This window comes from Lobosporangium transversale (assembly GCF_002105155.1).
Source record: "Lobosporangium transversale strain NRRL 3116 chromosome Unknown BCR41scaffold_105, whole genome shotgun sequence".
In the NCBI taxonomy this organism is placed as follows: domain Eukaryota; kingdom Fungi; phylum Mortierellomycota; class Mortierellomycetes; order Mortierellales; family Mortierellaceae; genus Lobosporangium; species Lobosporangium transversale.
The window spans coordinates 1-12,487 of record NW_019029083.1 but is presented as its reverse complement, the minus strand read 5'-3'; the positions used below and the strand labels follow the sequence as shown (position 1 = coordinate 12,487).

Here is a 12,487-nt window from a genome sequence, read left to right as displayed (position 1 = left end):
AACTTTTCTTTATTATTGCTATTTAATATTTTTCTTAAAATAATAATAATAATAATAATAATAATAATAATAATAATAATAATAAAGTTAAGCAGTTTACAACAGAAAGAGCCGAGCTTCTTTGGGAGTGTCGCTCCAATCATTAAAGCATTAGACCTTGTTCTCACTTCTATGCAGCTTTGGTATCAGTCATTCTGTCATACATAGTTGTCATTCCCATTCTTGAATCCTCAATTTTTGGGCAGCAGAGCCTTCACCAGATTCATTCTTCATTCTTATCATACTCTCCTGACCCTACCGCTTAGTCATCTTGAGGAATTCGTCCCTCTCCCCTGGCTTCATCCAATGTCACTGGCTGTACATTTCTACTGATCCGAAAACTACCCGAGCTTCCCCGTAATGGGTTATAGAGAATAGGATACTCACTCACGCTGTAACATTCTGGGTCGAGGAGAGTCTTTGCTTCTTCATCTATATTCCATTGTTCGTCTTGCATTGTAGCGGTGGATGGCGATGGTATTGACCCATAACGGGAGCTGGATGAATGCTGACGAAGTAATGGGCTTCTGATCTTCCCAAGCGCCTGATATAGTAGTGTCCGGTCATGGCATCGTCGATATCTCCTCCTCATCTTCTTCAGCATGAGTGATGAAGGTGCTGGTGAATCTGGACTATAGACGGACGACGGTTTGGCTGATGAATTCTCGCCTTGTGCTTCCCATTGAATTAGAAATGCGTTCTGCTGGCTGTACTTGTTAGTATTGCTATCATTACCATCATCAACTCCATCATCGTCGCTATAATCCTCCAAGCGTTTTGGCATCCAGCCAAGCCCAGATTCAGATATTGATGATCTAAGCATAATCAGTCGAAGGCGCCTCTGATCCTCCGAAAGCTGGTATCGAGCCAGAGACATCGCTGGAGATGCAATTGCCGAGGGAGGAACTGAGCCCGCTAAAGGCTGTGACATAATAACCGGTGCTTCAACATGGATCTCCGGTGCTTCCAGCGCACCTCCATCCCGACAATCGATCCCCTTCAGTATGAATCCCACTACGGTCCCCACAAGCCCCACTGAAATAAAGAAAACCTCTACGGGGACGAAGCTTCCGCACAACACACGGATTGTGGCCACGATTGGAGGCACCGCGGTTAATGAGATGTTGAGAAAACTTGAACCGATCCCATACCCTTTACCAAGGTGCAATTCGCTCGTGATGACACTAATTTAAAAGGAATAAATTGAAAGCATTGAGAACGATAGCATGGTTGTGTTGTAAAGCTATTTATAATTTCCATTTCCCTTTTCTCTCTGTTTCTCTAACTGGCATCAAAAGAAGCACTTGCTTACCACGCAAAGGAAGGCCAGATAGCAACACCATACATCGCATAGGCTATACCAAGTAATGAGAACGCAAATATGGGATTGATCATAGTAAAACCCAGGGTAGTATGGACAATCACCAAAACAATTGTGGATGCGATCAGGATGCTTGCACGTCTTCCATATCGATCTACTATAATGCCCAGACAAGGACCTAAGAAGGCGCCAATGGTATCGGGTATGCTCATGATTGTAGTGGCTTTTCGGGGGTTATTAGGATACCATTTTGATTGCAAGAAGTCACTTGCGACATTATTGAATGGTACAACCGTGCTGTAGAGCAGCACAGTCATGGCACAGAGCAGCCAGAATGAAGATGGAAAGAACTTGAGACCTTCCCACCACTGCATCCACCAAAGCTCTTGCTTCTGTAGATAGTCTGCGTTAGTGATATGAAGAGATGCTCGTGTGGATGACTCAGCGGTATCTGGTGTAAACAGGGTATTATCAACCGACCCTACGAGGCTATCCTCTTGCATTAAAGCCCCAGGCAGGTGCTGAACGATAGCAAACTCTGTAGGGGGACAGATAATGGGCAGCGGTGCATGTGCATGAGGCGTTCCAGTATGGTCAATTACTGTAAGACAAAGCCCGCTGTTCGCATTGTTATTGGTATTAGGGTTTGGTGCATCCAAAAGCAATGGTGCTACATCTTGCTCTTCCTTTTGGGGTGTAGTTGGTGTGAATGGAGGAGGGTTGTTGATCATCCAGACCAGAGCAACTGCGGATAAAAATGACGCCACACAACTGAGTGTTCCTACCCATATTGCTGTTGGGACGCCCCATAGTTGCTCAATCCATGGTGTGATGATGGAGTTCACGACAGATCCTTAACCAAACAAAGAATAAAAGTTGAAAAGCTGTAAATAGTCTTGGTAAATTTTTTTCAAAAAAAAAAAAAAAAAAAAAAAAAACGCTTGGACCCAAATCTTAAATCTTACTTACCAAATCTTGCAATACAAAGATTTAGTCCTAATGCAAGAGCAAGCTCATGTCCCCTATTTGTAAATGATGAACAAATTACCCCCCTCATAAGAACGTTGGATCTTGCAGATGGGGGAAGGGGGAGTTTCTGACAGGAAGCTCCATGATACTTTAACTCAGAAGTTTTTTTTTTTTTTTTTTTTTTTTAAAGACTCACCTGAATTGCATAGTTGTGATACTGGCTTGTGCAACACTACAGCTCTCACCACCAATTCCAAAGATGGCTCGTCCCAAAAGCATCATCCACACCTTCCGAGATTGAACTCCGATCGAGAAGATGGTCTGACCAATACAGACACAGCCACTGAGCATCAACAACACCCTTTGAGGACTAAATCTGTCTACAAGAGACCCAAACAAGAAAGGTAGGATAGTATTGGGTAAAGAATAGACACTGTAGAGCGTAGACAGAAGATATTGATAATCGTTGTAGGGGATTTCTAAGTATTTCTGAAGTTGGGTGTTGAGTGCAGCAGGATTGTCGTAGGCTATTTTTTTTTTTTTTTTTTTTTTTTTTCGGTGCCGCATGCAGAACATGCAGGAGATGCAGGGAAAAAGACATATGCATCAAGTTAGTTTTTAGCAAGGTTGTGAGCCAAACTTGTAACTGTACAGACAAAATACTGCAAACTAAGAGAAAGTCACGCGCGCTAATTCTTCATACCAAAGTAATTGCCAAAAAGAAGTAAGCACGACATGGCCAGAATAAACCATCGTCTGGGTCCTTTGTCCTTCAACTCGTTCACATGATTGAGTAGGGGTGACTCCATCCTGACCAAAGCTACCAACAAGTGATGCGGATGGGAAGGATTTCTGTTTGAAAGATGTTCGGACTTTACTGTTTGGTCAGGTTTTCGTTGCAAAACCGTAGGCGGTACAGCACCGTTTATTCGTTTATTCGTTTATAAAAAAAAAATAAAAAAAAATAAAAAAAAAAAAAATAAAATAAAAAGACCCAAGGAAATGCAAACGAGTGAAAAAAAAGTAGGAGAGTTGGGAAAGAGTGAAATGAGACTGAATGAACTGACAATTGGGAATCTCATTCCAAACTTGAGGCTCAGTTGGGAACAAGTCAGTCAGGTCAAAGCATCATGGTCAAGTTCACCCAAATTTGCCACGCAAAGTAAGGGGCCATTTTTTTTTTTTTTTAAATTTTTTTTTACATGTTCTGGTTGGCAGTGAGGAAGAAGGAAAAAGGAGAAGAGCGAAGTATCAAAAGAAAAGAAAAAGACAAAGCACGAAGGATCTTCATTACCACAGTGCTTTGTAACAGTGCAAAAAAGGATTTGGAATAAATACATGTATTAATTATGAACGAATGATACACTATTTGTTATAGGAAACGAAAAAAAAAAATCTATGCAACAATCAATCAAACGTCCCAGCTCTTGTTGCATTTCCCATACATGTTCCAAATATATAATACATCTTATCCACTAATAATACGGCGAATGTTGGCTGACAGACAGATGATCATGACAAGCCATCCATAGGTCAACAGACCCACTGACAGCATCTTGCGTACAGTCCAAGGGTCGTTTACGTGTAGTTTATAGTAGAAGCTTCCTGGTAAAATAAACGAGATTGCTGTCGATCCAGTCGAGCCCACAAGCGACAGGACAAGTTCCAGCTCCGAAACAGTTATCGCAACAATATAGCTTCCAAGAATAATTGCAGAGGTCATAACAATGTATTTGAGTTGTGATGGCTCGGGGATAACCCCACCATGGTCGTCATGTTGATGAGCGCCTATAAGAGTAGCTGTGTTTGAGGCATGATCTTCATCAGCATCATGGGAGTTTAGTGAGTTATATTTCTTGGCCTTGCCGAAACGTGTCGTTTGCCAATACTCTCCAAAAGCGAATAGCACCTTGTCCAGACAGGCCCTACAGGGATGACACTGCAGTGGGAAAGAGAACATCACTAGAACCACAATGGCGATACGACCAATCGTGACCAACATAGAAGAGTTGTACATTTGGATAATATTACTTCCGACAGCATTTCCAAACGTCAAGTATCCCAATACACCGATGACATGGTACACGCCAACAGCCGCTCCAATAGAGCTTGTGATGATCCTGTTCAACATACTTTGGCCGTTATCCGTCAATTCATTGTAGCAAGAAAAGATGTTTTGGTGGCATGTGAAGGCAAAGACAAAGATCGGAAGCGTTGTAAAGAACTGTCCTGAAAATTTAAAATACTGAATATCCTCCTTGGGTGGTAAAGGTCCTTCCGGATTCACATAATAATATATAACGATGAAAACCAAATAGACAACTGCAACAAGAGCCAGTGCGCTCGTGGCCTTGAGCGAATCCAACTTCTTCAAAAAGGACAATGGACCGATGATGCCCATGAAAATAGTAATCCAAAAGCGACGGTCGATCAGGAACCAGAGAATGGGATCCATATCTCCTGATCCATCACCGCCTGCCGCAACAAACGCCAGTGTACTCATAGATTTTACGACTTCAGGCATCAGATCTCCAATAATGATCAAGTAAGAGATACCGACACCAAAGCATTTGATTGCGATTGCAAAATCAAAAATCACTGCTGCCCAAGGGTATGTGAGTTTCGAACAGGCAAAGAATGACGCTGATCGGCCTTCAGTCCTACTAGCACTCCGTGTCAAAAAGTAAAGTCCAAGTCCAGATGCAAAGGCTGAAAATACTATCATGAAGCTTCCTAAGATCATTCCCACAGCTGCTAGTGCTCCAGGCTATCAAGAATAATGAAAAGATCACAGGAATCAGAGTCAAGGTTATATATTTTTATTCTTTATTCTTTTGCTGGCATAAAAGCGAATTCTCAGCCAGAACTTACCATGGCAAGCATGCCTGTACCTAGAATGGTATTGGCCAAATTAATTGTCTAAACACATTGTGGAGAAAGCGAAACAGAAGAAAAAAAAAAAAATTAGCGAATATAATAGATGGCGGAAAGTTCTTATGTGTTACATAATAGGACTATTAATACAATAACGCCCAACGTAACTGCGGATCTAACAGCGCCCAACGTAACTCCAAAAAATGCTTGCACCCAACACCCCCATTGTGTACTAGGATCATTAGGATTTGAACTTACACAGCTCCAGAAGCCAGCAGATGGACCAACCTCGTTACCATGACCAATATCATGATTACCGTGTGATCCATGATTCAACAAGGGGGACTCGTCAGAAGAGTGTCGCTCATGGTTTCCACCAATATTGGATCGGATTGGACTACTACAACTCCTACTATCGTTTGTCTGCTTGCCAACGCTGGTAGGACTACCGGAACGAGCGATAATTGTGTTGGAAGACGACGAATAGAGGACGGGGTCGGCCTCAGACATGGTTCCATAAGTCTTCGCCATCAATGGCTATGATTGCTTCTATGGCTTTGGTTCGTTTCTGCTGAGAATATCGATTATATTCAATGCAGAAATATGTATATCTATATATCTATATATATGTGTGTGCGAAAATATAGGCCTTTTATGACAAGGTAAAGGGCTGAGTGGAGTAGACTAAAGTGAAGCAGAATAGAGCAAAGTGGAGTAGAGATCAGTAAAAGCTGCAAGTTCAAGAGAGGTCGATGATGTGCGATGAAAGAGATGGGAAGATGAGAATGTGTGAATGGTGGGCAAAGGGACGATATTTTGGAGTAAGAAAAATTAGGTACACAACTGCCATGAATACCAGTGGCAATGACAAAGACGCAAGGCCATTGGGTCAAAAAAAAAAAAAAAAAAAAAAAAAAATAGTCCCACCCAAATAATTCATTAATATGAACTGTTAAATGTTTTGTCCCTGTCAGTGAAAGCACAAGAGGAATTGGTGAGTTATTGATCGCAATATCGGTGACTTTCTCAGTATCGTTGTACCAATTTACCAATAAGCAGTGATGAGATTGAGGACAAAAAAGGATCATTTCGGATGGTCAATTTCTTTGGTAAAACCACACGGGTTGCTCTTCTTTGTCATTTAGACAGATCATTGTCATCCTTCTTCATCCAAGCGTGGCTTGATTTTTGCTGTTTTTTCTTTTTTTTTTTTGAATGTGTCCTGTGCGTTTGCTAGAAAAAGAAAAAAAAAAAAAGCTGGAGAGTGAATCCGTGGGATATCTGTTTGATCAAGTTTGTTTCCCTTCTGTAACTGTCCATTTCCTTTTGAATCTTCGGCTTAGTTGGTGATTCGGTGCTCCAAACAGATCTGATTCACGTGAAGACCGACCACACGATACAAATATATTTACAATTACAATTTACAATTGAAGATTATGATTTCATCCCACCCACACAATGGAAAATCTTATATTTTCCATCCATGCGGGTTCTACTGAGGAAACACAAGTGACACGGGATTGTGTATTAAAGACCGAAAAAAAAAAAAAAAAAAAAAAAAAACTCCCCCGCTTTCTCTTTTTCACCAAGAAACAACTCATTCTATTCCTTTACACCACTTCTTGATCCTCTCTTGTTCATTACTCAATCGCCATGTCTACTGCCGTCAGCTTACCTATCAACGTTCAGCCTTGGCTCAAGTTTACAGCCACAACCGTTGGTCGTGACAAGATCTACAGAGCTGTTCAGTATTTCTCCCGCTTCCTCGCTTGGTACCTTCTCCGCCAGGGTGCCACCAAGGAAACTGTCGCGCGCTTCAACAACCTCAAGAAGACCCTCGGCTTGTCTCGCAAGCGTAAGTGACCATGGGATTCATTCTGTTCTTGAAATCTGGATGAGATGTTTCAAGGAATTGCAAATTCATTTTTTTTTTTTATTTGAGAGAACAAAATTCTGGAAAATGATAAAAAAAAAAAAAAATACAGTGACTCTGTTCACTTTATTCATGCTTTTGCATCAAGTACACACTAAAGCAGCCGAGGGCTGCTTTGTACTTCCCCCAAGAGTATCTTCATGTCCGGATGTCCAGAAAACGCCCTTACTGCCATCATTTGTTTAATCTTCGACTCGGATACTAATTCCTCTGTGATCTGCCTTTTCTGCTTCATTCTTCACGTGCCATGTCCGATCTAGTGATGCGTTTCGGTAAGGAGCAGCTTGCTCGATCTTTCAGATATTTATGAATACGTCCATCAAAAACCGCGATTCAAGAGTCTTAAAAATCCGGTTCTGTTTTCTTCTTCTTCCTCCTCTTCATTATCCAATAGGCAAGCCAATTGAGCACTTGGAAAACGCTGCCAAGGCCACATCAGTCAAGGATGAAATCTTGCGATTCTTCACCATTGGCAAGCAGTTGGCCTACGCCGGTTACTTGACCTTTGATGGAATTATCTTTGTAAGTAGCTGATTGCGTCATAATCTTCATGCTTGAAAGCCTCCCTACGCCCATTGCGCTGAAAGTGCAGATTGGCTGATTTTGTTTTGTTATATTTGTGACTAGATCGATGGATCAGGTGCCTACAAGTTTAAGAATATCAAGAAGTATAACGAGCTCGCCAGCAGGTTCTGGTTGGCCGGAATCATTTTCGGATTCGTCAGCGGATTGTACAAGACTCGCCAGCTCCAGATCCGTCGCGAGGCTGCCGCCCGTGGTCTCTCTAATAACAGTGAATCTGAGAAGTCGGACGCTCGTGCTCAGCTTAAGGCTATTGCAAAGTACGTATACTGCAGAACATATTCTTTCTTATTTATTTATACATGTCGTGACTTTCGATTCGGCCTCTTCATCAGCCCAGTCGACATCCATGACTTTAATTGTCTTGTCTTGCTAATGAATATTTATACTGACGTGGGTTAATTTCTCCGTCTTTTATTATAGGGAGCAGCACACTGTCAACAAACAGCTCCTCCAAGACGGTTTGGATATGCTCATCCCTGCCACTGGTTTGGGTTACCTTAACTTGGACGACGGGGCCGTGGGTCTTATTGGGTAAGGGTTCTACTTTGTGTTTTAGGGTTTTTTTTTTTTTTTTTTTTGTTTGTTTGTTTGTACCATGCTTTCTAGACTTTGATTTCAATCGTGCATTTGGGATCTGATGTATACCTCGCTCTTCCTTTTGTTGTTTAGTACTGCTACTGCCATCATGGGAGCTCAGACTCAATGGGAGAAAGTCAACAAAGTCAACAAGGCATAAGCTCAGTCTACAGTACTTTTTGAACGAGCTATGCAATTATGGGTGTGGCATGGTTCAAGAAAAAATTCGATTTTTAGAAAGCAATAAATGTAATAACTATTGTCAATTATTATCATTATTATTATCATTATTATTATCATTATTATTATCATTATTATTTGTTTCTTTTTTTTTTTTTTTTTTTTCCTTGTATATAAAATGCTTTTTTTGAGAGAGAGATATTAAAAGGAGAGGCCTTGTTGGGTAATCAGATGTAGGACTATGACTTGTCTCCTCAGAGCTAGATCGAACGAAGCTCGGACAACCTTTTTGAAAAGCTTCTCCTTAACACAACCAACTCATCATTGTCTCATGCTTGCTTACGCCTCCCATTCCTTATCTCTCTTTCTATTATTTTTTTTTTTTTTTTTGCTAATATCTTTCTATGAAGGTGATAGAAGACGAAATTGATAAGAACACTTCTCACATCTGACTATTCTAATCCATCATAAGCTTGCTCCGATATCCGTGCACAAGCCATTTGATAAAAAAAAAAAAAAAAAAAAAGGGGGGGAAGGAAGAAAAAGAAGGAAGAACATTCAATGTACATGTACTTTTTTTTTTTTTTTTTTTTTTTTTTTTCCTGGGAACAGACATTCAAAGATGTAAAGAATTAATTTACGTAATCGATTTTGAGAACCAGAAAAAACTGATCGCGTCAAAACAGACATCCATTGAGTTACATATTCACGGTCCTTTGGAATGATTGTGGTATATTTATATATGTAATAACAATGTTAATATATCTTATATCCCATTAAGAAGTGAGCATCATTTCCTTTACTGGTTTCATCAATCCATTAAGCGTCTTGCTCCGATCATTGTTATAGAAAGGAAAGTTTAAACCTGTATTGGTTGTAGAGATAGATGGATCACCCTTGTTGCTCCGGCCTAGATTTTTCGCGATTGTGTCAGAGTAGACTAGGAGCAAGGTGGAGAGGCGAGGAAAGATCGGCATGTCGGAAGAAGGCAGATATTTTGATAGAAAGGTTTTTTTTTTTTTTTTTTTTTTTTTTTTCCCTTTTGCATAGTCGTGGTTTCCGCCATTTCCTTCCCCCCCCCCTTCTTTGTCTCCCTCTTTTCTTGCCTCCGAGAAAATAGTATGGAATAAATAAGATGAAATGAAATAAAATAAGATAAAATAAAAGGCAGCGGGAAGGAAGGAAGGGAGGAAGGATGGATGCTCATTGGCAAGAGGAACTGATTAAAAAGTTGAATGGATCTGCTGAGTAAAAGAGCACAGGAGTATAAGAGTGAGTATATGAAGAACGAATTGCATCGATGTAAGGGAGTGCACAGTGGATAAAAAAAGGAAAAAAAAAAAGAAAGTCCAATAAAAAGTGTTGGAGTGTGCACAAAGATAGTCAGAAAGGAATAAAGACGAATCAAAGTTTTTATTAATAACCTTTGACCAAAAATAACCGCTTGTTTTCAATTTATTTTCTTATTATACATTTTCGACGATAAGGAGGACACACATACACCCCTAAGATCCCAAAGGAACAAAAGGAACAATTGAATCAAGACAACCAGGCCAATCAGCGTCCGTACTGTAAAAGGGAGAAGAAGGGGGACCCTGCACCTCAAAGAGTATAAAAATATTTGGACAAGGGCCATCTCTTTTCTTTTTCTTTCATTCCTTTCTTCTGAATCCTCATCTCCATCGCATCACAACTCCAACTTCTTTTTTTTCTCACCACTACTCCTCCTTTCAACTCTAATATCTCCACAATGGTCAACATCTGCTGCATTGGTGCCGGTTATGTCGGTAAGATTTTTTTTTTTTTTCTTCACTTGTTCAAATGACTTTGCTTTGAGATCTCCCCTCTTCCTCCCTCCCAATGGAAGTCTCCCTTAAGGAAGCCATGACCATATTGATTGACCAGTTGGAAAGATCGGATACCAATCTCTGGACCCAGCGAGTAATCACTGGACACTCGGAACCCAATATCTGCAGTCAATTGACAAAAAGATGATGGAGGTGCCCTGAATTCTCACAGGACGTCATAAAATTGGGTGTTACAAATTTTTTTTTTTTTTGTTCCCCTGTTCACGAAGGACATGGTTCGCAAGAACGTGATTCTTGCTACCATAAATGATCCCTGCTCGTTATAAAGCATCTTTAACTTCTTCCACCTTGCAGTTTGAACTGCGTGTTTTTATCAGCAAATCATTCTAAATACGCGTTCTCTTTTTTTTTTTTTTTTTTTTTTTTTTTCCTCCTTTCCCTCTTAAATAGGTGGTCCTTCCTGTGCTGTTATTGCCTATCAGTGCCATGACGTCAAGGTCACCATCGTGGACTTGAACCAGGCCCGTATTGACGCCTGGAACTCGGACGAGCTTCCTATTTACGAACCCGGTCTTGATGAGATCGTCTTTGCTCGTCGTGGCAAGAACTTGTTCTTCACAACCGATGTTGATCAAGCCATCATTGATGCCGATCTCATCTTTGTCTCCGTTAATACTCCTACTAAGAAGACTGGTATGGGTGCTGGTATGGCAGCCGACCTTGCGTAAGTGTTATTCACGTGATCGTGATTTATCTATTTGTCTCTTAAGCTAAGAACGAGTGAGGGCAATTGCAGAGACAAAGAAAAAAAAAAAAAAAAAAAAAAAAAAAAAGAGGGTGCAGTTATAGAGAAAGAAACGCGTTTGAGGTCGAAGGTGAAAACTTTTTTCAAGTACATCCTCCCTTTACTTGTGATTCTTTTTGATCTATTGTTCTTTTGGACCTTTTTAATCGAATCATATCCAAAAATAGACGTGGGACCCTGCAGAGTCTAATGTTCACATTGCAATTTGTTCTGATTCTATTAGATATATTGAGAGAGCGACCCGTCGTATCGCCGAGGTTGCCACCTCTTCCAAGGTCGTCATTGAAAAGTCGACGGTCCCTTGCCGTACTGCCCAGAGTATGCGTACTATTCTTGAGGCCAACTCCAACAAGAACATTCGTTTCGACATCCTGTCCAACCCCGAGTTTTTGGCCGAAGGTACTGCTATCAACGATTTGACCAATCCCGACCGTGTCTTGATCGGATGCCTCCAAACCCCAGAGGGCTTTGCAGCTCAGCAAAAGTTGGTCGATATTTACACTCGCTGGATCCCCAAGGAGAAGGTCATTACCATGAACTTGTGGTCATCCGAACTGTCAAAGTTGGCTGCCAATGCCCTCCTCGCCCAGCGTATCTCCTCTATCAACGCCCTCTCGGCCATTTGTGAGGCCACTGGCGCTGATGTTGATGAGGTTGCCTATGCCTGTGGTACTGACTCGCGTATCGGACCCAAGTTCTTGAAGGCTTCGGTCGGATTTGGAGGATCATGCTTCCAGAAGGATATCCTCAACTTGGTCTACTTGAGTGAACAACTTCACTTGCCCGAGGTCGCTGCCTACTGGAAGTCTGTTGTGACCATGAATGAATATCAAAAGATGCGTTTCACCCATCGTATCGTTCGTACCCTCTTCAACACGGTCACACACAAGCGCATTGCCCTTCTCGGATTCGCCTTCAAGAAGGACACTGGTGATACGCGTGAGTCTGCGGCGATTACTCTCTGCAGCTATCTTATTCAGGAGCGCGCCAATGTTGCTATTTACGACCCCAAGGTCAGTGCTGCGCAGATCAAGATGGACCTTACTGAGCCCGGTGTCGGGACCAACGAGGCGACGGTTGAGAAACATATCCAGGTGTGCAAGACTGCATATGAGGCTTGCGCCGATGCTGCTGCCATTGTCATCTGCACTGAATGGGATGAGTTCAAGATGCATCAGCTCGATTACCAGAAGGTCTTTGATTCTATGCAGAAGCCCGCCTTCATTTTCGATGGTCGTTTGATCTTGGATGCTCCCAAGCTCAGAGAGATTGGTTTCCGTGTCGAGACCATTGGCAAGAGCATCTAAAAAAGAATGGATTGATTTAACTATTTCTTTTTTTTATTGTTATTATTATTGTTGTTGCATTTAATCTGTTAGTGCATTCGTGTTTTTCTT

General features: G+C 41.4%; 4 protein-coding genes across 4 annotated transcripts; 2 read left to right on the top strand and 2 right to left on the bottom strand.

Annotated features, from left to right (window-relative positions):
• Window positions 1-156: 156 nt before the first annotated feature.
• BCR41DRAFT_427061 (major facilitator superfamily domain-containing protein) lies at window positions 157-3,138 on the bottom strand (the record flags this gene model as incomplete). Its single annotated transcript, XM_022030828.1, has 5 exons — window positions 157-1,223; window positions 1,352-2,213; window positions 2,330-2,382; window positions 2,526-2,856; window positions 3,033-3,138. The coding sequence occupies 5 exons, from the start codon at window positions 3,136-3,138 to the stop codon at window positions 302-304; spliced, it is 2,274 nt and encodes a 757-aa protein (XP_021875085.1). The 3' UTR covers window positions 157-301.
• A 535-nt stretch (window positions 3,139-3,673) lies between these two features.
• On the bottom strand, window positions 3,674-5,743 carry BCR41DRAFT_18864 (transmembrane amino acid transporter protein-domain-containing protein). Its single transcript, XM_022019803.1, has 3 exons — window positions 5,464-5,743; window positions 5,201-5,248; window positions 3,674-5,096 (listed from the first exon to the last, which is right to left on the bottom strand). Exons 1-3 carry the CDS (start codon window positions 5,530-5,532, stop codon window positions 3,798-3,800), a joined length of 1,416 nt encoding a protein of 471 aa, XP_021875084.1. The 5' UTR covers window positions 5,533-5,743; the 3' UTR covers window positions 3,674-3,797.
• Window positions 5,744-6,771: 1,028 nt separating this feature from the next.
• On the top strand, window positions 6,772-8,510 carry BCR41DRAFT_365912 (peroxisomal biogenesis factor 11). The gene is made up of 6 exons (XM_022026190.1): window positions 6,772-7,058; window positions 7,397-7,408; window positions 7,531-7,658; window positions 7,764-7,978; window positions 8,142-8,252; window positions 8,391-8,510. The coding sequence occupies exons 1-6, from the start codon at window positions 6,857-6,859 to the stop codon at window positions 8,455-8,457; spliced, it is 735 nt and encodes a 244-aa protein (XP_021875083.1). The 5' UTR covers window positions 6,772-6,856; the 3' UTR covers window positions 8,458-8,510.
• A 1,629-nt stretch (window positions 8,511-10,139) lies between these two features.
• BCR41DRAFT_365909 (UDP-glucose/GDP-mannose dehydrogenase family, NAD binding domain-domain-containing protein) lies at window positions 10,140-12,487 on the top strand. The gene is made up of 3 exons (XM_022026189.1): window positions 10,140-10,264; window positions 10,736-11,009; window positions 11,314-12,487. The coding sequence occupies exons 1-3, from the start codon at window positions 10,228-10,230 to the stop codon at window positions 12,395-12,397; spliced, it is 1,395 nt and encodes a 464-aa protein (XP_021875082.1). The 5' UTR covers window positions 10,140-10,227; the 3' UTR covers window positions 12,398-12,487.

Coding starts and splice junctions, on each gene's coding strand:
- BCR41DRAFT_18864 (XM_022019803.1), bottom strand. CDS start 5,532: ATGGATCACACGGTAATCATGATATTGGTCATGGTAACGAGGTTGGTC. Junction 5,249..5,463: donor ATCTGCTGGCTTCTGGAGCT/GTGTAAGTTCAA, acceptor CAATGTGTTTAG/ACAATTAATTTGGCCAATAC. Junction 5,097..5,200: donor GTACAGGCATGCTTGCCATG/GTAAGTTCTGGC, acceptor TATTCTTGATAG/CCTGGAGCACTAGCAGCTGT.
- BCR41DRAFT_365912 (XM_022026190.1), top strand. CDS start 6,857: ATGTCTACTGCCGTCAGCTTACCTATCAACGTTCAGCCTTGGCTCAAG. Junction 7,659..7,763: donor CCTTTGATGGAATTATCTTT/GTAAGTAGCTGA, acceptor ATTTGTGACTAG/ATCGATGGATCAGGTGCCTA. Junction 8,253..8,390: donor GGGGCCGTGGGTCTTATTGG/GTAAGGGTTCTA, acceptor TTTGTTGTTTAG/TACTGCTACTGCCATCATGG.
- BCR41DRAFT_365909 (XM_022026189.1), top strand. CDS start 10,228: ATGGTCAACATCTGCTGCATTGGTGCCGGTTATGTCG. Junction 10,265..10,735: donor CATTGGTGCCGGTTATGTCG/GTAAGATTTTTT, acceptor CCTCTTAAATAG/GTGGTCCTTCCTGTGCTGTT. Junction 11,010..11,313: donor GGTATGGCAGCCGACCTTGC/GTAAGTGTTATT, acceptor TGATTCTATTAG/ATATATTGAGAGAGCGACCC.